The 25,464-nt window shown below is 37.4% G+C and overlaps 1 protein-coding gene across 2 annotated transcripts in view; it reads left to right on the plus strand.

The window, feature by feature from the left end:
- LOC124867315 (MAM domain-containing glycosylphosphatidylinositol anchor protein 1) overlaps nucleotides 1–25,464 on the plus strand; it is a 287,734-nt gene that overhangs the window by 91,697 nt on the left and 170,573 nt on the right. For both annotated transcript variants that reach the window (XM_047363702.1, XM_047363703.1), the window contains exon 4: nucleotides 18,399–18,573. In XM_047363702.1, the coding sequence (XP_047219658.1) occupies nucleotides 18,399–18,573 (175 nt within the window). The remainder of the gene's footprint in view (nucleotides 1–18,398; nucleotides 18,574–25,464) is intronic.

Below are 25,464 nucleotides of genomic sequence, written 5' to 3' on the forward strand. Positions count from 1 at the left end.
TTAAGCATAGAAAGGTTTATATCTGGATACGGTTTGGACATTGAAAATACTTGGTTAAGTTTAGGAAAAGATTATTGCTACTATTAAAATACTTTTAACTTCCAAGAAATGTCTCTAAACATATTTGAGATAATAACTTGGCTTTCATATGTTTTTATGGCTCTTATCCTGCTCCAACATCCAGCTTATGAATGATTTTATAACAAAACAAAATCCCAAACAATTTAAAAGAATAAAAAAGGTAATCATAAATAACTTATTTAAACTTGTTGGATAAAGTTAAAAAAGTGACATTTTTATCTTTTGACCTTTTATAAGTGAAGTCCAATTGATCTAAGTTTGCTCCTAACAGTCACAGATATGCATCCAATAGCAGTTAAGCTTCTGCATGGCTCATTAGTTCATGAGCTGGAAACCATAACACAAAACAACAAAGTTACACGTACACCTGTGTTAGAATGAGGTTCAGCATCCTTGACATTGGGAGTCCAAACAATGATCAAATCAAATTCATTTTCTTCATAAAACAGCTATGGCTCAGTAATGTCCCTGGTTGTTTCACTAAATGTGGTGGAGTCCTCTACATCTTGTCTGTATGTTTGAGTGTCTCTGGAGTGTCTGCTGCTGTAGCAACGCACTGTACATGACTAACCCATCACTAAGGCTAAAAATAATAAATCAGTCCTTTATAGATGTCTGCATGTATGTGGTTGCAACATTTATGACACAGGGAAAGAGTGCAACCTTATTGAATTGTCTAGACATGAACACAAGGCATATTTTGTATGCAGTCTGTGTGAGAAGTTGCAATTTTAATGCATTCCATTTTAAAATATACAGTACTTTCCTGAGTCTTCATTTACCATGTTTCTTTTTAAGTATAATGCTGTGACAGAAAGTTGCTATTGTTGTAGTGGCAGCAGTATCATAAAAATGTGTTTCAACAATAAAAAGGTAAAGGCTTGCACAAAAAAACTGATCATATGAAAGAGTTTATGTTCAAATATATATATATATTTTTTTGTATGAAGCAGGTTTACCAATATATTGACTTACCGGTTTGCTTTTCTAGTGAAAGCAGGTGTTATTATTCCTGCCATTGTTTTATCTGTAAATTACATGCCTTCTGCAATATCTAGTCAACTCTGCTTCCTCTGGTTTTTCCATGTTGTAACATGAAAAAACCATTTTGTAACATCTGCGCCTGTTTTTTGTGTTTGCAGAAAGTTCCCAATGTTATTTTCTGTTTTTTTTTTCATAGTTTTAGCATAAACCCCCTCTTTACCTTTGGCTGGCTGGCCTAAAAATCCAATCTTGTTTTGACCAGTGAACAGACTCGCCTGCATTCTGACCTGGTAGCACTTGTATTAGGTTGTGCTGAAAGAAACATTGTTTGGCTTGAAAGGTTTTCCTAAAAGAAGGGGGCTCAAAGTTAGGTGTTTCAGTATCTGTGAGGTTCCTAAAAAATGAAGGTAACATTTTTTAATATAAGATCCTAAAGACAGAAATCTCCATAATAATTGACTGTGTTTTAAAAATAGGTAAAAAACTGTTTAACAGTGACTGCTCTACATGAAACTGCTCCCAATATAAACGATTAAACACTACTCATGACAGAAGGCTAAACAAAAAACTTTTTAATACTGTTCCCACATGTTCTTATAGTTCTTAAAGAGAAATCGTAATTGGACATAATCACCATTGGCATGTCAGAGCCTTGCATATACTGGAGACTGGTAATTGGCTAACCATCACTCCCACATGTCAAGAGTTGATAAAAACACCCAGAGGGTTGGGAGCACAGAAAAGGGGTAACTATAGAAATATAATGCTTTCTTTGTATTTTTAACCTAGACTTAGATTTGTAGGTTGGACATTTGTCTCTCAGGGATCCTCCTACTTTTCATTTCTCCTTTTTCAACAGCCATGCAATATCATACTGCCGAGCAATGACATCATCTGCTTGCACATAATAAAAGGAGGGTGGCAAGAGCTCCAATTTCATCATGCTAAGCCTTGCTTGTGCTAATTATCTAGTGGTCATTACAACTAACTTGCAGCCATCCAGCATGGGCATATTTTGTACGGCAGCAGCTGACGCTGCAGCCCGTGGCAGTCTGCATGAAAAAGAGAACCACGTGAGTTTGCTGATGCTGTCTGTCATTGTGTTCTGTGCTCTGACTCAAACTATGGTCAAGCAAGTTGAGAAAATCTCAATACAGATCAAACTATTTTAAAAGGTCTCTTTCTTAGTAGGACACATTTATTTAAATCAGATGCATTTATTTATTCATTCTGGTTTAAGTAGGTTTACATGTCATTTTTGTTTTTATTATAGCCAGAAAATCATACCTAATGATAATGTTTAATCAGTTTACTGTTATTTTATGACTGCCTTTGTCTCATATAAAAGAACAAAAACATCTGACAAATGCATTCAGATTGGATGAGAGATAGGGGTAATGTGTTCAATATCAATTAATGTCTTTTATATTTCTGTGATCTCTTCATGCCATGAATCGATAGAATGTGTTTTTGAAGGACGTGCATACATACAATGCATTGATGCCTGCACATTATATATTGTAAATGGAGTCTTATTGACATTATGACTAATCTAAGCATATTTTCTTATCTATTGGTTATTTTCCTGCTATTCATCACTATCTATATTCTGTATTTTTTGGCTACTTCACTTTAATATCTCTTCTGTATTTCTTTTCTTCAGTTTTTCTGATTTCCTTTATTTTGTTGTCTCTGTAATTTGCTTTTTTTGTCTTTCCTGCTTCCCACCCTCCTTTTTTTCTGAAGTTAGTGCTAATTTTTTTTCTACAAAATTTGTATTCATTGTCACGAACAAAATGTTCATGTCTTTATGTGCAATGCATTGAATTTGAAAAATAGCCATATAAGCTAGTGATGCTCGAAATGGTTTTTGTTAACTATTCTCCTTACTTATTCTCAAAGCATCAAGCTTTGTGTCCCACTCCAATATCCAGTTTTCTCACTGTTTTGCTGCTTTCAAGTGACAGATAATTAAAACAGATATTTTCGTGCTGCAATGCTTTTTGTCTCACGGTATACTGCATGTCATCTGCACATTGTCACATTAAACACTTTATTGTATCCATTGTTTGAAAAGGAAGGCTGCAGTGATTACATCAGAGCGTATTTATCACTTCGAGCTGCCATCATCAGCCTGCAGTATTCAGCTATTTTGTCACTTGTGTTGTGATTTCTGGTTATTTCTTCCTTTACTCTTGCACATTTCTGCTTGGATCTTGCACTTCTGTTTGTGCGTGCATTCGTGTATGTCTCAAGGCAGCCATGTGTGTTTGTGAGTTTGCATCCATGCCAAGTAGTATTCCCCAATAACAGGATTACCATCTTAAGACCTTTCATGGCGAGTGAGCCAGCTGGATGGATAAAGCACTGTAGTGTAAACTCCACTGGCGTTACATCAAGAAAAGAGTTAGTAAAATTATATAAGGCAGCCCCAGCCAGCTCTGTGTGAGTTTCTGGAAGGGAGTATAAAGGATTCAAAGATGCTTAACATCCCTGAAAGCAGCTGTGGTCTTGAGAAGGGAAACCCTTGAAAGAGAAAAATTGCTTACAGTACTGTCAACCCAAGAAGTATTTAACTTTTATGAAATTATTTTTCTCCGCAGTTAAGCTTTATACCTGATTTAATTTTAAAACTGAATGGTGCAAATTTTGCAAGTAGACAGCAATGAAAAATGAATGTTTACAACAAGCAGCTAAATTTGAATGATTATGCACAAGAAAGATGCAAAATAATCCTGAATATAATAAAACTGTCCCAACTATACAAGTGGTTGTGAAGCAGTTTTGCTCTGCAACATTTGCTAAACTTGCCTAAACATTTAGATAGACGGTAATAGGCCTGTCACTGACATTAATGAGTTAAGCTACTCAAAGACAGTTGTGGGCCTTAATTATAACCACTATACAAATACAAAAGGCCTTGAAAGTGGTATACAATTCTATTCACTGGAACAACATAGTAGGCCACCATGCTAAAATGAGTTTTTGTTCTCTAGATAGCAGGTACTTTACACATCTTATAACTGACAAAAGAAGACACAATTGTTTAAGTCAGCATAACTTCAATGTGACAGCGTATAACACTTTTAATCATATTTCCACAAAGTGTTTAAAGATGTTTATGATTCAGTATTTAATCTTTACATTACTGATAGAAGATGTTCTGCTAAGTGAATAGGTGTTATTAATGGACAAACTGTTGTTTTATTTGAGTCACAAGCAAAAACATGCTTTTTGCCAAAGTGCCCAATGCAAAGCCTTTTGTGTCTTTATATTGTCTCCAGGTACATTTTCTGTATAGGTGTCTTGTGTTTAAAATGCTCACCATTTTGCCACTTTATTTCTTTTTCAAAATATATTGCTATTATTATTAGTAGTAGTTATAGCAGTATTAGTAGAAATATTATGGACGACCGTATCTCAATAGTATTAGATTTAGCAGACCTTTTTAATCTAATGCTACCATAAGTTTTTCTTCAAGCAGTGCTTCTGTCAAACATTTACACTTTGCTGCCAAGAGTAGTTGCTCTCTTGCCTTCACACACACATGACCTTGAGTGAAATCCCTTTCTTAATCCAAAGGATGATGTCGGCCCAACCCTTGTAGCTGTAGCAGCTTCAACTCTTCTAGGAAGGGTTTCCGCATGATTTGATGATTTATTGAAATTTTTGGCTATTCTATCAGAAGCATATTTGTGAGGTCGGACACTGATGTTGGCCTGGCTCACAGTTTCCGCACTACTGTAGTTATTCCTAAAGGTTTTCATTTGGGTTTAAGTCAGGATTGTGTGCAGACCAGTCAAGTTCTTCCACACCAAAATCACTTATCTATGTCTTCATGGAGCTTGTTTTGTGCTGTTCCAGCCATGTTATGCCATCTTCAAATTGTTTCCACAAAACTGAGAGCATGAAATTGTCCAAAATATCTTGGTATAATAAAGTATTAAGAGCTCTTATCAGGAACTAAGGGGCTAGGCCTATCCCCTGAAAAAAGTCTCACAGCATAATGCCCTCTGCAACAAACTTTAAATTTGACACTTTGCAGTCTGGAGAGTCCTGTTAATAATCCTAAAGGCTCACTGTGTATGTGTATATTTAGTAGTGAGAAAATGTCATGGCTGGATTTATTGCATAGTTGGCATCTTGTTCTGGTGCCATGCTGGAATTACAGGTTCTCATGAGAGATACCTATTCTTTCACAAATGCTTGTAAAAGCAGTCTGCATATGTAGAAGCTTGATTTTCAACATCTGTGGCAAGGAAGTGGTTGGAACACCTTAATTCAATGATTTCCACATGGGAGAGAATACTTTGCTGTGGTTAGATAAACCGGTTTAATTTTTGTCTGATATCAAAATTTGTTTAGGGATCAAACCTTGTAGAAACCTCTTGGGGGTAAATAGTTTTTCAAACATCTTCCCCCCTAATCATGAACATTATTCTCAATATGAACAACTAGTACTCATTGTCAAGACTGCAAGTATTGACTAGTTCTCAAGTTTTTGCAGCGGTGTGTGGCAGTATGTAAACTTTGAATACAATTTATTTCTTCCTGTTTGCATATAATAAAAGCTAAACCAATTGCCCTCTCTTTAGGTAATATGCTTGTTATATTTTTAGTGATAGTATGTCAGCAGTTTCCAGTTTTAACTGCAGGTCAAAAGGGCCTGACGAATGTTGATTCTTGTTGATAGACAGATTTGATTTGGAGTTCAATGTGCATATGTGTGTTATGTGTGTGTGTGTGTCAGAGACGGCCAGATGCAGAGGAAAGATATCAAAGTGGATGATCAATGTGAAAAACAACTTCTTTAGACTTGTAGATGAAAAGTGTAAATCAGATTAGAGAAAGATAACAATACAGTCTAAACACAATCGCACACAAAAAAGGACTAGGATGAAAGAAAAAAACATTATTTTAATTCTACCTTAAATCTTAATTTCTCTCCAATTTCCTGTGTTAATAGCATGAAGTGGTGCAGAGGAAGGCTGGTGTTTTAGTCTGGTTTCTGGATTTTGCTAATGTATGGGATTGGATATGTCTTTGTTCGTTCATTTTACAAGTAGTGATTGTTCAAAGACTTGTTCCCTGCGATTGTCCACTTTATGAGTTTTGGGAGAATGGGAAAGAACACACTTAAATCTGCAAATGAAAACCAACCGCATTTGGGTTATTTTACTCAGCGGCTGGGATGTAATACAGATAGATACTGCTCTGGGTTGACTTAAGCATGACCCCCTTTTCCACTGTAAGCCAGAGGTTTTGTTTTGCCCGGGTAAAAGGAATCTGGGGAAATTTGGGTGCCTTCTGATGCCATTTCTCAGAGGCCCTAGTACATTTGTTTAAATCAGCTAATGATGTATAGGGAAATTGTGAAGGAAACTGCACTACACCTTTAGTCCAACGGGAGGCTATACTCCTTTACCTCTTTTTAAAGACTCTTAGCTAAAATTATTTTCTTTTGTTTTAACTGACAAATGACTCTTAACAATGACTCTTTCCAATATTCCTCAAGTTTATTCCCAGGGCTTTCCACAAGAACTGGAAAACAGGCGATGATTGGGTAAAGGATTTGAACCAGAACAGTAAGTTAGGTTTTCAGGTGAATAATTGGTTAAAACAACCTAATCACTGTCTCTACTACATTTGGGTTAAAGAAATGACCCATCAGTTTTTAGAAAATATGAGAAATTTGCAAATCCATTGATGTAGGTTACTGTTCTAATGCACAGACACTAAACTCAAAAACACCAACCTCTCATGATAAAATGTTCCTTAACACACACTTTCTAAATTTCTGTCAGGGATTATTAGACGGGCATCAGTTACACTTGAGCTAGGGATTTTAATGTGTCAATGATGAGGACAAGCACTGCATATAGCCACCCTGACATCTAATGGATAGAGAAGTTAAAGAGCGGTGACACAGTTGGCTGAATACAGTCTGGAACATATTTGTACACAGCAATTTATCTGCTTTGATTTCTACCCTTTCAGACTTAAGGATTTTGGGTGTTCATCACATTAAAGTAGAAGATGAATGCCGAAGAGACTCATTTGTTAAGTGTCTTTTTAAAACAACAGCGTTGAAGCAGGTATTAAACACATTTTTCATTGACCTGACATTTCTGTATTGTAATGTTTTTTTTATTGGTCTGGTGCAATATTTTAATCTTCTAAAAAACTTAAATGTCAGGTTGTCTTTAGCTGTAAGCAGAGATATCCTCCTGGTTAACAACAATAAAAGCTTGAAAACACCTGTGTGTAATTTTTCTATGTAATGGGTTTCACTCAGTGAATGGAGTTACTAAAATAAATTAATGTTTTGCACCAGTAAATGGAGTTGGTGGCAGGCTTCTAAGAAACTAAAAATCTGGAGTCTTCAAAGATGATGATATCCACAACTCGAAAGATGATTGGTTAAAGGTTACTGTAAGCTAAATATGAACCAATCTAAAAGTTTAATTACAAACATGGCCAAGGGCAAGGCAAATTTATTTGTATAGCACATTTTAGCAACAAGACAATTCAAAGTGCTTTACATGATGAAAGAAGTATGGTGAAAGTGCAGTGAAAAAAACATAAAAAAGTACATTGTGGTATTATGAAGGAAAATAAAGAAAGGTAAAGAAAAGTTGGACTAGAGACAGAAATTGATGATGGTTCAGTTATTAGTTCCCCTTCTCTTTTATTGCTTCCTCAGTCTTCTTTAATACTGTGGTGCTGGACAAAGGCTGAGCAATTATGAAAAGTAAAGCACTGGTAAACATAAAGAAAATTGTTAATATCTCGACATAACTATTGTCTTGTTACCAGAAGCTTAAGATGGGAAGAAGAACCTTCAACTCTACAGTGTTCTGAAAAACCTGTATCCACTCTCATAAAAAAGCTCAAGGTAAACTGTTATGATTCTGGCACGTCTGCACTACCCTGTCTCCCTGGCTGCAGTCAGCAGATTAGATGCACCTGGTGGCTGCTGCAGTGTAGAACAATCTGTGGAATGCCAAGCACCTGTGTCTTCCCTGATATATACTGACTCTGACAAGCAGATGGTGCCAGATTTTTGAAAGCCATTGTGTGAGTAGATATCCAGCGTTCCTTCCTGTCTGATCATTGTTCTTGACCTTACCTTGTCTTTTGGACAAGGTAAGGTCCAAAAGAGACAGTTTATTGTGGAGGTGGATGCCTCAAGCACTGGCGTCGGAGCTGTATTAAGCCAAAGAGGTGAGGATGATCGTGTTCACCCATGTGCCTTCTTTTCAAGGACTCTGTCACAGGCTGAGTGGAATTACGACGTGGGAAACAGAGAGTTGCTGTCTGTCAAGTTGGCATTGACAGAGTGGAGACATTGGCTGGAGGGGACTAAGGAGCCGTTTATGGTGTGAACTGATCATAAGAACTTGGAGTACCTGAAATCAGCAAAACGTCTAAACCCCAGACAGGCTAGGTGGGCTCTGTTTTTCGGTCATTTTAATTTCTCCCTGTCTTACAGGCCAGGGAGTAAAAATGGCAAACCTGACGCCCTATCCCGGATTCAAGACCCTGAAGTATCTCAGTCTGCGGGTGAAGAGGGGTTTATCCTTCCTGAAACCGTCAGGTTGTCTGTGTCCTGAGTGGAGGTGAAAAGGGAGGTCCAGGAAGCCATTAGGAATCTGCCTATCCCACCACCATGTACACCTGACCGCTGTTTTGTCCCTGAACGCCTTGTGCCAAAGGCACTGGAGTCTTGTCATTGCTCTCGTTTAGCTTGTCATCCAGGAACCATTCAGACAGTTCGAACTCAGTTTTGGTGGCCATCGCTGGTTAAGGATGTCAAAGACTTTGTTGCTGAATGCACTCAATGTTGTCAAGCCAGGCCTTCTCGTCGCCCCCCTGCGGGGTTGTTGCACCCTTTGCCAATTCCCCCTCGCCCATGGTCACATATTGCGATAGATTTTGTGAAAGGTCTGCCGATTTCAAATGGTCACTCTGTACTACTAACCATAATTGACAGATTTTCAAAGATGGTTCATCTGGTGCCGTTGGAGAAGCTTCCATCTGCTAAGGAGATGGGTGAGATATTGACCTGAGAAGTTTTCAAGCTCCATGGAATCCCAAATGACATTGTTTCCGATAGAGGACCCCAATTTGTGTCACGTTTCTGGAAGGAGTTTTGTTCTTTGTTGGGAATTTCTGTTAGTCTTTCCTCAGGGTTTCATCCTCAGTCTGATGGCCAAACCGAGAGAGCCAACCAAGAAGCTGAAACCAAACTTCGTATCTTATGTGAGTCTGACCTGACCAAGTGGTCACAAAATTTGCCCTGGGTTGAATACGCCATGAACTCTATGCAATCAAGTGCCACTGGTTTGTCCCCTTTTCATGTTGTTTGGTTTCCAGCCACCCATGTTTTCAGTTCAGGAGAGAGAAGCTAATGTTCTGTCCGCCCAAGCGGCTGCTCTAAGGTGCCAAAGAATATGGAAAAAGGCCATGAGATCGATGATCAGAATGTCACTGGTTCAGTCAAGAACGGCCAACCGGAGACGGATCCCTGCCCCTAAGTACCAGGTGGGGCAGAAAGTTTGGCTCTCCGCCAAGGACCTCCCATTAAGGGTAGAATCCCGGAAATTGGCACCTTTCCCAATCTCCAAGATCATCAACCCTGTCGCTGTACGACTGAGATTACCCAACTCCATGAGGATTCACCCCACGTTCCACGTTTCTCAGGTCAAGCCCTTCGTGGAGCCCCAACTTGTCTCCCTGGCTGCAATCAGCAGATGAGATGCACCTGGTGGCTGCTGCAGTGCAGTGCAATCTGTGGCATTCCAAGCACCTGTGTCTTCCCTGATATATACTGACTCTGACAAGCAGACGGTGCCAGATTTTTGAAAGCCATTGTGTGAGTAGATATCCAGCGTTCCTTCCTGTCTGATCATTGTTTTTGACCTTGCCTTGCCTCTTGGATTTATGCCTCTGCCTGCTCCCTGTCGGACTATTTGGATTTTGGTTGTCAACCTTGTTTCCTGCATCTGGTTTATGCCTCTGCCTGCCCCTTGCCTGACGCCTCTTATTCCGATCATTAACCGTGTTTCTGTCCTTGGATTATTGAGCCAGCCTAGCCCTTGGATTATTCAGCCTGGAATCACTTCTTACCTGTGCTGTGGGTGATCACTGCCTGCCGCCCACTGAGGTTTCCCCTCTGGGTTTCAAGTTCCACTCAAGACAAAAGCACGTTAGTGGCTTTTCTGATCCCTGCAAAATCTGGAGAGACTACAAGTCACTAATTCCTCTTTCTGCCTCAGTGATTCCTGGAAGCTGTGAGGAGTGTTACCTGTGTGACGTTTTCCTGTGGCTGAATAAACCTTTTAAACTTTCAGTACTGTCTGGCTGAATCTTGGGTCTGCCATTTTCTGATTCATAGCATAAACAGCAGTAAACAAATTGAAATCAGTAAAATAAACAGAGTGTTCCTAACAGCACTCATTTCATTCCTTTCTTTTTGGCATTTTCTGTCTTTTTAATGCAGAGGATTTGACAGGGCTCTCTAAATACAAATGATCGAAGTTACAGGAAAACACCGATTGACTGTAGTTTGAATCCATATAGAGGAGCCTTAACATTACAGACACAAAAGCATTTTGCTGAGTTTTTGGGGATTGCTGTAATAGACGAGTGCAGTAGCAAATACTTGGTCTTTTCTGCCACTTTGGGACAGGATATTTCTAATTTCTGCAGTGCAGATAAAAGGAGGACATCATAGGATATTGTTGTAGAAATTATAGGGAATGATCAAAAATAACTTCTTTTTTAACAACTTCATAAATTATAGGTAGAAGATGAAATAAAAGAAAAACGAATATGTGGAAATTCAATAGTTATGTTTTTTGTTAATTATTTTCAATAATACACACTATTCATCAAACATTTTAGATATACTTTCTCACTTAATGGATCTCATTATTTTCATAACTATTTACATTGTAGATTCTCACGAATGGCAAAGTTAATAGTTCAGTCATCAGTAGCAAAGCTGTCTTAAGGAATGCAAATTGTAAAACATAAAAAAAGTGCCTTTACAAGTTGTCACTTGCTACATAATTCCATATGTGTTTATTCACAGTTTTGATGCCTTCAGTGAGAATCTACATACATAAAGCAAAATAAAAGCCATTAAATTAGAAAGTGATTCTAAAACCTTTGACTGGTAGTGTCTGTGTTTTTAAATAATCACAAAAGTAATAAATGCCCAAAGTCTATTTAATGTATTTTTTTTTTCTTTTTTGATCTTTTAAATCTTAAATTTTGTGACTTTTAATAGTTGGGATAACTATAGATTCACTGACAAAACATTTTTATAATTGCATGTACTTTATATTCTGTGCATGTGCCATTTATTTTGTGGTCTTGATTCTTTTATTTGCTTAACAAAGATAGCATTTTGGCACTTTTTTTATAGTTGGCCAATGATACAGGAAATTATCTGCAGATCTTATAGATGAAACTATAGTGAACAATGTGGGCATCAAGGTGCATCACAGCAACCATATGTTAACTGTGGCAGCATCAAGTGCTGAGACATGAAAACTATTTTCTGGTCGCAGCTCCAATTATTATTTCTCCATCTTTTTTTAAGGTCTAGTCTTGTTTTTTGTTCAACTGACACCACCTACTGATTCTCTACAAAACAACCTAATTCTCCCCAATCCAAATCCTGCACATTGTGCATTTGTTTTACAACTATTCTCTTGTTCTTAATCAATTTGTGTCAAACAACAACCTATAGTGCCTATACACAGCCTACTGCAATATGTCTAGGCCAGTATTACTATATTATAGCCAGCCTGCTGTGTTTCTCAGTCAGACCATTTGTCAGTAAGTAATTATAATCCCGTCAAATCACTCAAATCTGTACTACAAATTATTTCATTATAATTAACTGTTATTAATCAATGAATCAAGAGATTAATCAATCTATCTACTATCTACTATCAGTCATTAAACCAAAAAGGCATTTATTTGTTTTGTTATGCAGCACCACCTTTATAACAATGCCCAAATGATAAAAGTACGGCTGAGTGGGCAGGATTTGGCATTGTTTTGTATTGTACTGAGATTAAAATCACTTCCTCTGAGGTTCCAAGTATACATAGTCAGAACTTTTTTTAATTTAGTGCTACAAATATTCCAAAGCTAAATATATATGTAATACGCAGCTATTTTATGAAAAGTCATGCTTTTAAAGCTACACTTAGTTGAAAACACTCAGCGGGTAAAAATGATCGCTTGGATTTTCTAGTTTTATGTGACCAAGGAGCAGTTTTGAGGCTCAAGAATGACAACTAAACCTTTAGATGAAAGTGTCATCAACAAAAGGTAAATAGGTAAAAGTGAATATTTTCCACCCTGGAACTAAGGAGTCAGAACATCTCCCATGCTGCCAGAGAATTTAACCTGGAGTATTTTTAGTCACTGAAGATTTTTAGATCCAAACTTGAGATGGTGTGATGGATAAAGTTTGTACTAAATTGTTGGGAAATTGTTGCTGCTCAAGCAGTCCTACAGAGGACCAGTCCAGATCGAGAATAATTGGCAGCCTAGGTGCTTCGGCACAAACTGACTGTTCCTCTTTCAAAAACTAACAGTCACATTGCATCATCTCGCATTTATTCTAGACAGGAAAGGACTGTGCTGCAATTTTTTTTTTTTTTTTTTTGCAGTAGTAATGAGAGGTCAAGGGCTTTTTGACATTACGTTTGAGACAGTGGCCTATAGACTGCACACAGCTAAGATGTGTCTTTATCTCTGATGGTTGGCCACAGCAATAACAAAAAAAAAATTGTATTTTGAAGCAAAAGGACGTGGTTTAAACTGCTCTTTCAATGTTTTATACTTCAGCAAGGGAAGCTTGAATATACCTGAAGTCCTTTCATGAGCCTTAGTACTTTAAGTGAAGCAGAATCTATAAAGCCGGGACATTGACATCATCAAGCTGAGGCCCAGATTTCGGGCCAGACTTGAAGTTAAAATCATAATGCCCTTCCAAAGGACTGTATGTGATTTTTGTTTGTTTGTTTTTTGTTTTTTTTATTGGAATAATAAAAATAGGTGATATGGTCTTAACACTTTATCAGAATATCTTATATGTTGTGATAACATGACAAAATACTTTCCAAAATATTGCCTTTTTGGCTAAAAACCTGTTGCTGTAAATAGTCAGAGCCTCACAAACACAAACATTTAAAATGTACCTGGTAATTTACCGGATGTCCACCAGTTACAATAAGCAGTGCAGTTGTACCACTAAACTGTAAACAATAACTCCATTCAAACATATTATTTAGATAGATTTATATTTGAAGTCCAAATTGCAATTCCAACCATACTGTCAGATTTTTTGGAGGCTTGAAATAATCATTATTTAAGTAATTGTCATCCCAGATAACAATAGATGATACCATGACTGCCCATCCACATACAGGATGGAGATGCTCTGTGCAGGTTTCAATCTATGACTTTATTTCCCTGTACAAATGAGTTGGAGGAGCATGAAGACAACTTCCCACCCAGTATGTTTCCACAGTTAAACTAAAAGTAGTTCAGGTTTTGATGATTCCTCATTAAGAATTACATCACATTTCCTGGGGCTGGAGATGCTCTAAGCAGCTCAGGAATTTTGACTTGTTAAGTCAAATGTATTAACAATAGGAATACCAACGGAGTGGCAAAAACAGTGGGAATCCACTTCTAAAGTGCCAATAGAGGTGGATCTTAGCTTTAGATATAAAGACGTGTTTCTTTGATAAATATTGACTTAGCATTCTGGGTTTGAACACAAACATTTCAAAGACTCAGCTGCGGACCAAAGCCTTGTGATACCTGAAGATGAATTTTAAAATGTATGCTTTGCTAGACAATGGAGGATTATTAGGCTCTCTGCCTTATTGGTAAACTTCTTGTTTTGTATCACTGGATACAATTCAGCGGTTCAGATGTTAAGACTTTTGGTTCTAATAGTTCAGAAAGGGCAATGCACAGTTTATAAACATGCAGTGTAAGATAAAAGTATTGCTTATGATAACCGCAAAGCACATTACAACTATTGGAAAATTAACAAACCCATTTGTCTGTGGCCAACCTTATTGTGCATTCGTTAATAATGACAAATCAAACTCTAATAGCCAATTTACTTTCCATATAAAGACAATGGAATGGTTTTCTCCTTTCTCCTGCAATGCTTTGACATGGATATTTCTCTTTCGTCTGCATTTTCTGTTCCCATGTAGAAACGTGTCATAGACAGCATGTCTCCCCCCAGTTCAATGCAGAAACAGTAAAGAAAACCTTTTGCATTTTATGTGGAGCTCAATCTCGGGGGACACCTTTTCACTTTACACTTCGAACCAGACATAAATAAAATATCACAAAAGTCTCTGACTCAACAAAAGTCTCTTAATCTCACAAAATGATTTTAAAGAAGTCTAGAGGGGGATGAGTTTGTTTTTCATGTGTAAATCCGTGGACACAAGATTTGACAAAAAGCAGGCGTTTAGCTTTCTTCTGTTTTGTAAAGAAATAAAAGGGAAATGGGAGAGAAAAGCACCAGACAGGCAGAAGATGACAGAGAGAAAAAGGCTAAAGAGATAACCAGAACAATCCATCAGGACCTGAGAGGGAAAAAAAAGATGGCAGCCTCAGTCATCCATTGAAGGAAAGAAGAGGTGTAAAGGGAGAGTGAAGGAGGTCAGAGAAGGAGAGCGCAGGTGATGGTATTATGCTGCTTGTGTCACAGCAAGATAAAGGCTCTTCTGCCGCTTGGCTGTCATCTGCATTGCACACAATATCCCCTTTATTCACAATATCACCCCTTTCTATTTTGCTTCATCTGCCACCTTGGTGGAGCAACTCCCAATGTTCTTCACTTTTTCTCTTCCCATCACACCACTGCCAACAATACTGCAGACATCATTTCCTATCATCCTCTGTTCTGCTCCCTCTTATGCCCTAAAGAAAACTGTATCTTGCAGATGCTGCTGCCCTTTTTTTCTCACGTATATATCAAGAGTATTCCTGCCTTTTTCCCTCTGCTCACATTCCATCTCTTAATCTTACATAGTTCTTAGTAGTAGGCCAATATTTCAGTGTCACATGTTGCTTCTATTTCCTGTTGTAATATAGCAAGTTCAGTACATGACTGTGATTTTATGGTCAGCCCTGCTTTTACTAGCATGCACCCCCTCGCTTTGCCTTTTCAGATGCTGTTTGTTCCATAATGGAATTTTTTATGTTTTATATTTTTTAGAGAAAACAAACTCACAATTTTAGGTTTGCTCCAAAAAGTAAAATTTGCCACTAAACAAAATTAACTCTCTCAAACTGTGCAACAGACATCCCTGGACAGAAATATCCACAAAAGTAATGTCCAGTCTTTTAACTGCTTGCAGGAATTTTTCTTTTTTTATAACAAGGTATATATTTGAAATATGGCCATAAAGTATTAGATTTCTCAGATAATTTAAGTTTTAATAGCATATGGCACATATACCAAATTGTTTATGTTAATAAAATAACTCCTACTGGATTATGCAGTACCCATAATGTCTTAACTCATTTTTTAACAGTTTGCATTTTAATTCATGGTTACCTTCAAAAACGGTCAATCAATTGTAAGATTTTATTAATTTTTCAACCTTTCAATACATAGACAAATGCACAATTATTGCTCACCTTACACATGCTTCTTTTTGTGTTTCTAACAAAGGTTGGCAATACATACACATGCATGTGTTCAAGCTGAAGTCACTAAACCATGAAGAGACAGGGTGAAGTTCATTGCTCACCTTGGCTGGCTGGATCAATGGCAGCGTGCCTACACCAAATCCCTCCCACAAACAGACCTGAATAAACAGACACAAAGCATTTACACAGGCACTGATAATCCGCTAATCCATATAACCTGCTTTCTAATCAACACACACACATACCCAAACATACATATGCACGCACACACACACCTGCACTCAGGAGTGCATACGTATACTGATACTGAGTACATATAGGAGCACAAGCAGCCAAGTGTGCATAAAAGCAGGAAAGGCACACTTCTACACACTAATGTTTGCATGCACACAGGCACACACAAGTGACTTTTCCCTATTATCCTTTCTGACCTCCTCTGAGGGGTATGGTTGATAGTCCCATGGAGGTTGATAACAGACAGAAGGGTTAATAGGGATTAATGGACTGAACACACACAGCTATATAGACACCCACACAAACACGAGAATTCCCGCGCTGATGAGTTTACAGGCTTTTATACATTTTTGAAGCGTGTGTGTAAGTATGAGTTTGTGCAGTTGATTATTCGAGCGAACTTATCATGTAGCTGTCAGCTGCACAGTGTTCCCACTGCTTGATGAGATAATTGAAGCGTGAAAAATCTGCATAGAGGATGTCAAAATTCTTAATGGGCCAAACAGCATGGACACCATGAGTACAGTGCTTAGTGTCATACAGATCAGATAGATAATGTCACTAGAAAGACGATAGCCTCATTTATAAACGTATATCAGTTTGTCGATTTAATGACCGATTTAGGGATCGTACGACTAACTGTTTGTCTCAGTGTATTTACTCTTTGACATTTTGCCATCTAATTATTCATTCATTAATAAGCTTTTCAACAGCTCATCAGTACATTATGGATGATTTTTTAAGGAAAGTCTAGAGTGGCAATTATCTTTAATTTGAATTATCAAGCATGTTCCATGTTATCATAGAATCCTGTTCTGAAATCCTCCAATATTAGAGAGCTTATGCATGAAAACCTACTCTTTCTCTTAAAACATATTTTTCACCATGATTTCTCATTGAAACACAAGAATTTTGCATCTTTTGTCTATGTTACAACATTTCATATACTTAGAGAACACCTAGTTCTTTGTCAATCCTGTTCAATCTGTTTTTTGGAACCTATGTGCAGATCCTCCTTGGTTCAGTCTAGTCACCCCTTCCAGGATAATCAACATGGCTGGTGTCTATCTGGGTTGAGACCCAAGGCTTTTTATGGCTACTGATTGTTTAATGCTGTGTACGTTGAGGCCATACCAGCATAAAGCAGGCCTGGATAGGACGCCATAACCTGTCAGCTCAGGTTGTTCTATAATGTGATAGAAAAACACAAAGTAGTGCATCATTGGCATAAAGCAACATGATGGAAAATGATACATGGTTCTTATTTTACATTTTGCTCTGATAAAGTCAAATAAAAAACCAGTGTGATCAACAGCTATTATGAACTGCTTTGTGATTATTTTAGCATATAAAATCCTAGTAAAATTATACTGAATTTTGTGGTTGCAATGCGATGCATTTGTGTCCCCCCTCAAGCTCTCTCTGTTGTTTAATGACACCAGCTAGAAGCTAAATAAATACAAAATAATAAAAAAAAACAAAGCAATAGACCATAAAGCTTAAAGTTTCTCGTAGCGGATAGCTGTTACCTTCCAATTTAAGATAATAACATGAGGCAAACTTTGAACAAGTTTTGTACCTCAGAAACAATGCAATGAGCATTTACCATAACTTGTTTTTTTTCTGTCAACAGTTTAAAAATAATAAATAAATTATCAAGCATTTTGAAAGCACATTGACTTTACACATTTAGTGGTCTCAAATATGAAACTACTTGGACCCAAAATACATGGGACTTTAAACCCCAAATCTCCTGGACAAACATCTTTTGTCCTTACCCCACTTCTTCCTACTTCCTTCTGCAGACTTTACAACTTGTTACAAAGCAGCATTTGCTCCCAGGGTCAACGATAGCAGGTGGTAAATCACAGCATCACAGAGGACACCTTGTATGGTATCTCAGAGATTCTGCCAGCTGTGACAAAATGGCACAATTTGATGCTCTCAGAGTGAGAGGCTGGCTTGACAAAAGCTAAAGGGTTTACATACACACTCTTTTGGCAGGCAGTTGACACAAGGGAGGACACACTGTTGCAGATGCAGTTTGAAAGAAGGTGATGGTAACACCACTAATCGAAGATCCAATGTATTTTTTATTCATGTTGCATTTATAATTAGCCATGCCTACTATGCAATTTTTTCGAGTGACTGCTTGTCTTCACACTGTAGTGATGTGGTTACAGAAAGAAAGATAGAAATGTACCTAAGTTCTTTGATTTCATCAGCTTGACCCTACTTTACTTGTTATGCTTTTTCAAAGGGGGAAATTTTCATTCATGGCATAATTTGAACTAATACATGATTGATTTTATCCTTAAAAACATTTCTGTTTCTCTAACAACATGTCTGTTCTCTCATTGTCCTCTGCCCTTCCCCACCCTCTTCAGGTGCGGTGGACAAAGACAGCAGGCAGTGCTTCAGACAAGTTTCAGGAAACATCCATCTACAATGAGACACTGCGGATCGAAAACATCCAGCGGGTGCAGGGGGGCCGCTACTACTGCAAGGCTGACAACGGGGTGGGGGTGGCTGCCATCAAGTCCATCCGCGTAGATGTGCAGTGTAAGTGGGCAGGGAGAAAAGAGGAAAAGAGTACACTCCTTCCACTTTTAGACCACAGCAAACTCTCACTGCAGCCATTCCCACATTAGAGAAGGCCAAGATGGGCAGAGATGGAAAGATAGCAAGAGGAAAGATGAAAGACTGATTGGATGGATGATAAGATTTCAGGTGGGAATGGTTTCCAAGAGTATCTGATGAATTATGGTTGAGAGGATAAAAAAACATGCTAGAAGGGTTAAAAGAAGGGAGGGCAGATCAAATTGAGCTAAATTGAGAAAATGCTATAAAACAAAATTGTTCTACACAATTCAAACAATATTTTTTTCCTGGATATTATTTTACATACAGTTGTGCTTCTATATAATAGCAATTTGTTTAAAAAAAAAAGAGTCAAGCTAAACATTTTAATAAAAGCTTTAAATTTCTTACCCTGAAATGCATTTGGAACAAAGCAATTTTTATACCAAAATTAAACATGAAAGTAATTCATGCAATTCTTTATCACTACATAGAGAAAGAAAGCAGAAATAAATTTTAAGCTGTACAAAAAGCGGCAGTTTCTTTTTTGCTTTACAAAGTCAAATATTTACAAAATAAACTGAAAAATACTTAAAGACTTAGCATTCCTATGAATCACTGAACTAATATCTTGTTGTATAACCACTGTTTCTGAGAACTGCTTCATATCTGTGCTCCATGGTTTCAACCAACTTCTGGCACCTGTAAACAGGTAGTTGAGCCCAGGATGACTAGACTACATTCTACAATTCTTCTTCATTTCTTGGATTTTGCTCAGAAACAGCATTTTATCACCACACAAGTTTTCTTTTTAACTAAGGAAATAATTGGGACAAGCCCAATTCTAGGAATTATCCATAATGCTATCTAATCCTTTCAATTAATGATTCAGAATCAGCAGGACACAGGTGCCATGGCTTTTGGGTCTGTTGGTTTTCTAGTACTCTGCTGCACATACTTTGACAAGTAGAAATATAATTTAAACCAAAAACTGACCTAATTAATGATGTTGGACAGCTATTATTTTGAGCACAACTATATATAATATATTTATGAATACTTTTCTTCACCAATACAACTCATAAGAAACAAATATGTTTTTGTCAGATACTCTCGGTAAAAAGTGATACCTGTGGGACCTAAAGTGAGTTTTATAACAGTTAGTCCAGGTGGCACGGGCTCCCTAACTCAATGTTTCTTAATTATTGTATTTCCTAAATGACTCTCAATGTAATAGAGGCCACCATGAACCTTTTGCTTCATCTATGGTTTGTACTGATACACTATTAGTGTCAAATCTCTTCACAGCCACATTTAAAATGTAAATCAGCAATCAGATAATAGTGAACAGATCACTCCCCATTTTCAGCCTTTCTCTGACCTCCCTTTTTGTTCCAGAGCTCTACATGAACTCTGTTTTCTTATGAAACAAAAACAAGGATATCAGATGGTTTTGCGAAGCCCTGTTATCTTGACAAGAGTAAGCTTCCATGGAGCCACTCCACATTAAAATATGTTAATCTGAAAGGATGTTACTCTGAGATTCAAAGGATTTTTCAGAATCTCTAATTAAAACAAATAAGGGTGGAGGAAGCTATTACATGATGTACAGGGCTCTTTTTCATCTCAGTCATGCATCATTTTTTCAAAACATTTAAGGACTGACAGCATCACCATGCTGTCATTTATTTAAAAAAAAATCTTTATTTAGTTATAGTATCTGGCCAGCAAATCAAATGGCTTTCACATTGCTCAACATGTGACAGCTGGAAAGCAACATTCTGTTTTAGGGGTCCCGTGCTGCTGCTTGTTTCACTGCCCCACTGTCCCAGTGAGTCAGGGGCCAGGTCATGGTCAAAGGTTGTTTAACACGATACTCTAAACATCCATACTACTAACTGTTTGCTTAAACCCTAGGATCCTCACTCATGTATTCAATCTGTTTTTATTTTCCTTATTTACTGATTCAGTTATGTTAATGGTTTATTTATAGTAATAGAAAAACAGAAGTTATGCCAAGGGCATTGCAAAGGTTAACACCAATTACTTGCTTGTCACTGTTGACTTCATTTAGTTGGCTTTGGGTAAAATGCAAGGCTGTGTAATAAAACCGTGAACTATTTCACCTATGCACCACAGGAACACACACACACACGGACACAGGGACATGTTAGTGCCATGCTTGTCCCTTTGAGACTCATCACTTAGCTTCAACCCTGCCTCTTAATAAGGCTCTCCCTCCCTTTATTATCCACCTCCCCTTTCTGCTGGTAGTGTTAGTCCTTCCCAGGAGTTAGCTTTGTCCTTGCTGGGGAGCTGGTAAGTGCAGTGGGCCTGGCTAGTAAACAAGTTGCATTCTGAGTGTAGTTGTGACAGGAGCTCTGTGAAGTTAACCAGCTCTGACGGTCAATGCTTGTTCAATTCCCTGTCCCCCGTGCTGCGCAGACCCAGTGGCGATCATCTTGGCTCGCTTCCCTGAGCATCTTTAGGGCTAGGGCGATGTAACATTTAGCCCAGGCTACCAGAGAAACATAGAAGGTGAAAAATAGATTAAAGTGGAGGGCAGGACGGATTAGGAAATGAGGATGTATAAGTGAGAATAGCAAACAGGCTAGAAACATCGACAAAATACATCCATTTTATATCAAAACTCTCTTTTAAGTTCTTCTCTAACACTGCTGATTTTTGGCAGAAAATTATTGAAGTGTATTGGATGTTAATCAAGGAAAGTGGTTAATTTTAGTGGTATTTTTTAAGTTTTTATATATTCTTTTGATCAATTAATAAATGTCAATGAATCATGCTTCACCTGTTCTAATTTTGCATCTAATTAAAAATTTTCATCTGAGAAACTCTCTTTCCCCCATCATTTTTTAATTACCTCAGTCACTGCATGCTTAAGACAAATCCTCCACATTTACTGTACGTAGCCAAATAAGTGTTTTTTTTTCACTTGGAGTCAAATGACAACACTGGAGTTTGTGTTAAAGTCCAACTTTAGCCTTCCAAAGTTCCTGTAAAAAAACATCTGAGACAAAGATGCCACATAAATTAGAGAAATAATTCACTGTGCAAAGAGAAGTAATATACAACTAATAATTTAAGCAGTAACAAAACACATCTTTAGGTTTATACTCATATGCAGTAGGTACTGATGTCCAGATCAAACTACAGTCTCCTGAAGAGCAGTGACCTTTAAAAAAATATGAATCATAATTAAAAGCTGGAAGAATGGAATGAAAGACTGAAGTCTGGAGAAGGCTAGAAGAATAAGTAAAAAATGGAGTACAAGTTCAAATAACAACTAATTGGGGTATGGTAGATTTGGAACTAACCAATGAAAATCATAGTAATAGGGTTTTGTGGTAAAATGGTACATTTCTTATGCCCTCTAATTTAGATGGACTTCCAGATATGATCAGTTATTTTGCTAAATGGTAGTGTCTGCTGTTACTCGTACAGGCCACAACAAGAGCTTGAACTGTCTCCTCTCCATCTCCACACAGTTTATCTATTTTGTCAATATGTCAGCTATTAGAAGATTGAATAGGCTTCATTCTTTATCCCCTTCCCACACTCATCCACTTTCACCCCTCATTTCTTTACCTTTAATTTTTGGCCTGCTTTTCTTTATGAATCATGCTAGTGGATGCAAAAGAAGATCAGCTGGATTCTTTCAACTCTCAGCTGTGTTTCAAAACCAAACGTATTATCTAGCTGCAGGTCATCTGCCTGACATGGGAATTTGTCTATGCTTTCATATGATCACATGGATGCAAGCAGGCTTGCTGGATGTATAAACACACACCCATCCAGTGCAAACACTCCCTTATCAGTAATTTATATGAATCACATACACATCTTTGTGGTAAGATTAGTGCAGCTAATTAAAGAGTTGTGTATGTGATTAACTGAATGACTATTCTTTATCAAAGTTAATTGGAAGCTTATCCCAGTATTTACGTTTTTTAATATTTGAAACGTTTCTGAACTTGAACACATTTTAAGATCAGTTAAGTTAAACTTAGAGAAGGTCAAAAATTCTTCTTTCAGAATTGTTTTAAGACAGTTTGTTCACTTCATAAGACAATGCCCTTAGTGGTGACATTTGTTTGGTATGGTTTTGATATGATTTTGTGCAAATAATGGCCAGATATACTGTAGAGTGAATCAGCTTAAAATACAAAGCAGAGCAGACAATACCTGCAGTTAAAGTGTTACAGAAATTATCCAACAACATTGAATAACATACTCTCATGCAACATTATTCAAATGATTTGTCTGTTCTAATGAAGTTTGACTAATCTCCAGGTGTTGGATGCTTAAAAGTGAAAGTGAAACTGGCCGCATGACCCATTTGCTGGTTAGTTCTCCGAGAATTATGTGAACATTTTGGGGCTCCAATACAGCACAAACATTTTGTTCCCAGAAGGTCAGTTGATCCCTAAATATGAAATAGAAATACAAGAAGACAATGACATCATGGTAAATGTAACTCATACCATCCTGACATAGTCTAACACTGAATTCAACACCCTGCATTAATTATGCACTACTCGAGCTGAGACTACATCAAAAGTGACTCACATATATTAAAAGCATTAGAGGACTTGGTATTCTACATTAACTGCTTCATTTACTTACATTTACACCTGCATTATGCATTTTACCATATGCCAACACACACGGCAAAACAGAATTCAGTGTGGCAGTAGTTTTAGAGTTACTGTTAGCTACATGTCAACCATCACTTTGCCAAAACTACAACAGAGCTAGGACCAGCAAAACCTGTAGTTTTTTAGCACATACGTACAGGCAATTGGAGCACTGTCAGCAATTTGATCTATGTTAGGCATTGTTTGTATTTGTGACATCTCATATGGGTTAAAACCAGTGATGGTGTTGGGCTTGTGTATAAGATACAGACTGACCTTCTTTTCCTGAGCTGCACTGCACTTGCACAAAGCGACAACTTGCATTCCCAAAACCAATAGCAAATTAATCCAAAGCATGTTATTTTATGTTTACCTGTAAAAACAACATTCATTTTTTAATTGATATGTTTTTTCTTAAGCTTTACAAAATCAAATTTTTGACCAGGCACACTCATAGCTTGAATCCACTTACATGTGTACTCAAACACACAAGGCCAAAAGCACACACTCTCACCCTTTGAAGTGTGACAGTGAGATGTACTATAGGGAAGAATAGGGAAGTGAGAAACTGAATGATAGGTGCAAACTGAAAAGACAGCAGGGAAATGAGTGAAAGCTTTCTGGACTGCAGCAAAGGCACATTTTCAATATTCTTCTTTGAATGGAACACACACGGAACAATGGTCACTACTATAATATCCTATATAAAGCTGGCACACTCTTATCATTAGAGTTACTCCTCTTTTCTCAAATCTTTAATTTGCATAATTCAAGCACATCTTTTGCATTAATGATATTCGTGTTTTCCTGTTTTTGTGAGAGATTACATTCTCAATACACACTCTACCTTATGATACTGACTCAAAAACTATCTTCACTGATGCTTTCCTCTCAACACGCCACCCACACATTAGCTATTACCACAGAACGCCATCTGTGTGACAACGATGACCTATGACCTGGCACTCTAACCACTGGGACAGTGGGACAGTGAGCAGGCGGGGTTTAACTTTGAGTAGCCTCTACTGATGGGATGGACTTGGTTCAGAAACCCAACCAGTGATCCATGGTGTAGATCATGAAAACAAATTATCAATCCATAAAATTAAATGCTTATGTTAGTTTGTCACTGTGGATATAACATCAGAATAAGGTAAGTGACAAGATGCTGATGACTATTAACCTGTTGTGACAAGTCGGGGTGAAGATTAGGGCATTGGTGTATTTGTTAAATGAAAATGTTCGGATCTCTTTCTATTTTAATGTCTTGCTTATTTATAATCTACCATTTTAAAGAGGTTTATTCAGAATACTTTATTTCCAGTATTTTCTAACCTTTTTGCTTCTGTAAGTCATTTTAACTCACATTCAAGAGCCCTTTGTATTCCTAATAGCTACCATTTCATTCTAAGGACAACAAACCAAAACAAAAGTATTGAATCCAGTTCAGCAGATAGTATACACATGTTTACATAGAGAGTCAATTGACAGCTACTTCATTTGCAAATAGTGCAACACCAGAAAGAGTTTCTTAGGACAGGACTTGAAGACCATTTCAGGTGAAAACCAAAAATAAACTTGATTATCACACCTTTTTGAAAGAAAGTTAAAGAGACAATGTTACATTTTCTTTGTACACACACTGTTCCGTGTCAAACTTTCCCGTAAGTAAGAATTTAAACTTTTTACGTGAAATCTACATGTTCTTGTGTAAGTGTGTGAAGATTTTGGTGCATTTCCCTTTTTTTCAAAATAAATATCACCATTTTCCTCACCAGATAAGACAAGGAGGGATATATACATTCACCAGAAATTAGTAGGTACACTTTGCTAACACTGGTTTGGATCCAATTTTGTGCACGGATTCAAAAAGTTGTCATAATTTTGGTCCATATTGACATTAGTGTCATGCAGTTGCAACAGATCTGTCAACTGCACATCCATAATCCAAATCTACCATTCCACCACATGCCAATGATACTCTATCGGATTGAGATCAGGTGACAGTGAACTCATTGTTACATATGTTCAAGAGACCATCTTGAGATTATTTGAGCTTTTTTGCATTTTTCTGGTGGAAGTAGCCATCAAAAGATGGATACACTGTTTATATCGATATAGTTATACATGGTCAGCAACAATACTCGGGTAGGCTGTGGCATTTGAACAATGCTCAATTGCTACTAAGGGGCCAAAAAGTGTGCTAAGATTTTGGTGA

Source organism: Girardinichthys multiradiatus, chromosome 4 (assembly GCF_021462225.1).
Source record: "Girardinichthys multiradiatus isolate DD_20200921_A chromosome 4, DD_fGirMul_XY1, whole genome shotgun sequence".
In the NCBI taxonomy this organism is placed as follows: Eukaryota; Metazoa; Chordata; class Actinopteri; order Cyprinodontiformes; family Goodeidae; genus Girardinichthys; species Girardinichthys multiradiatus.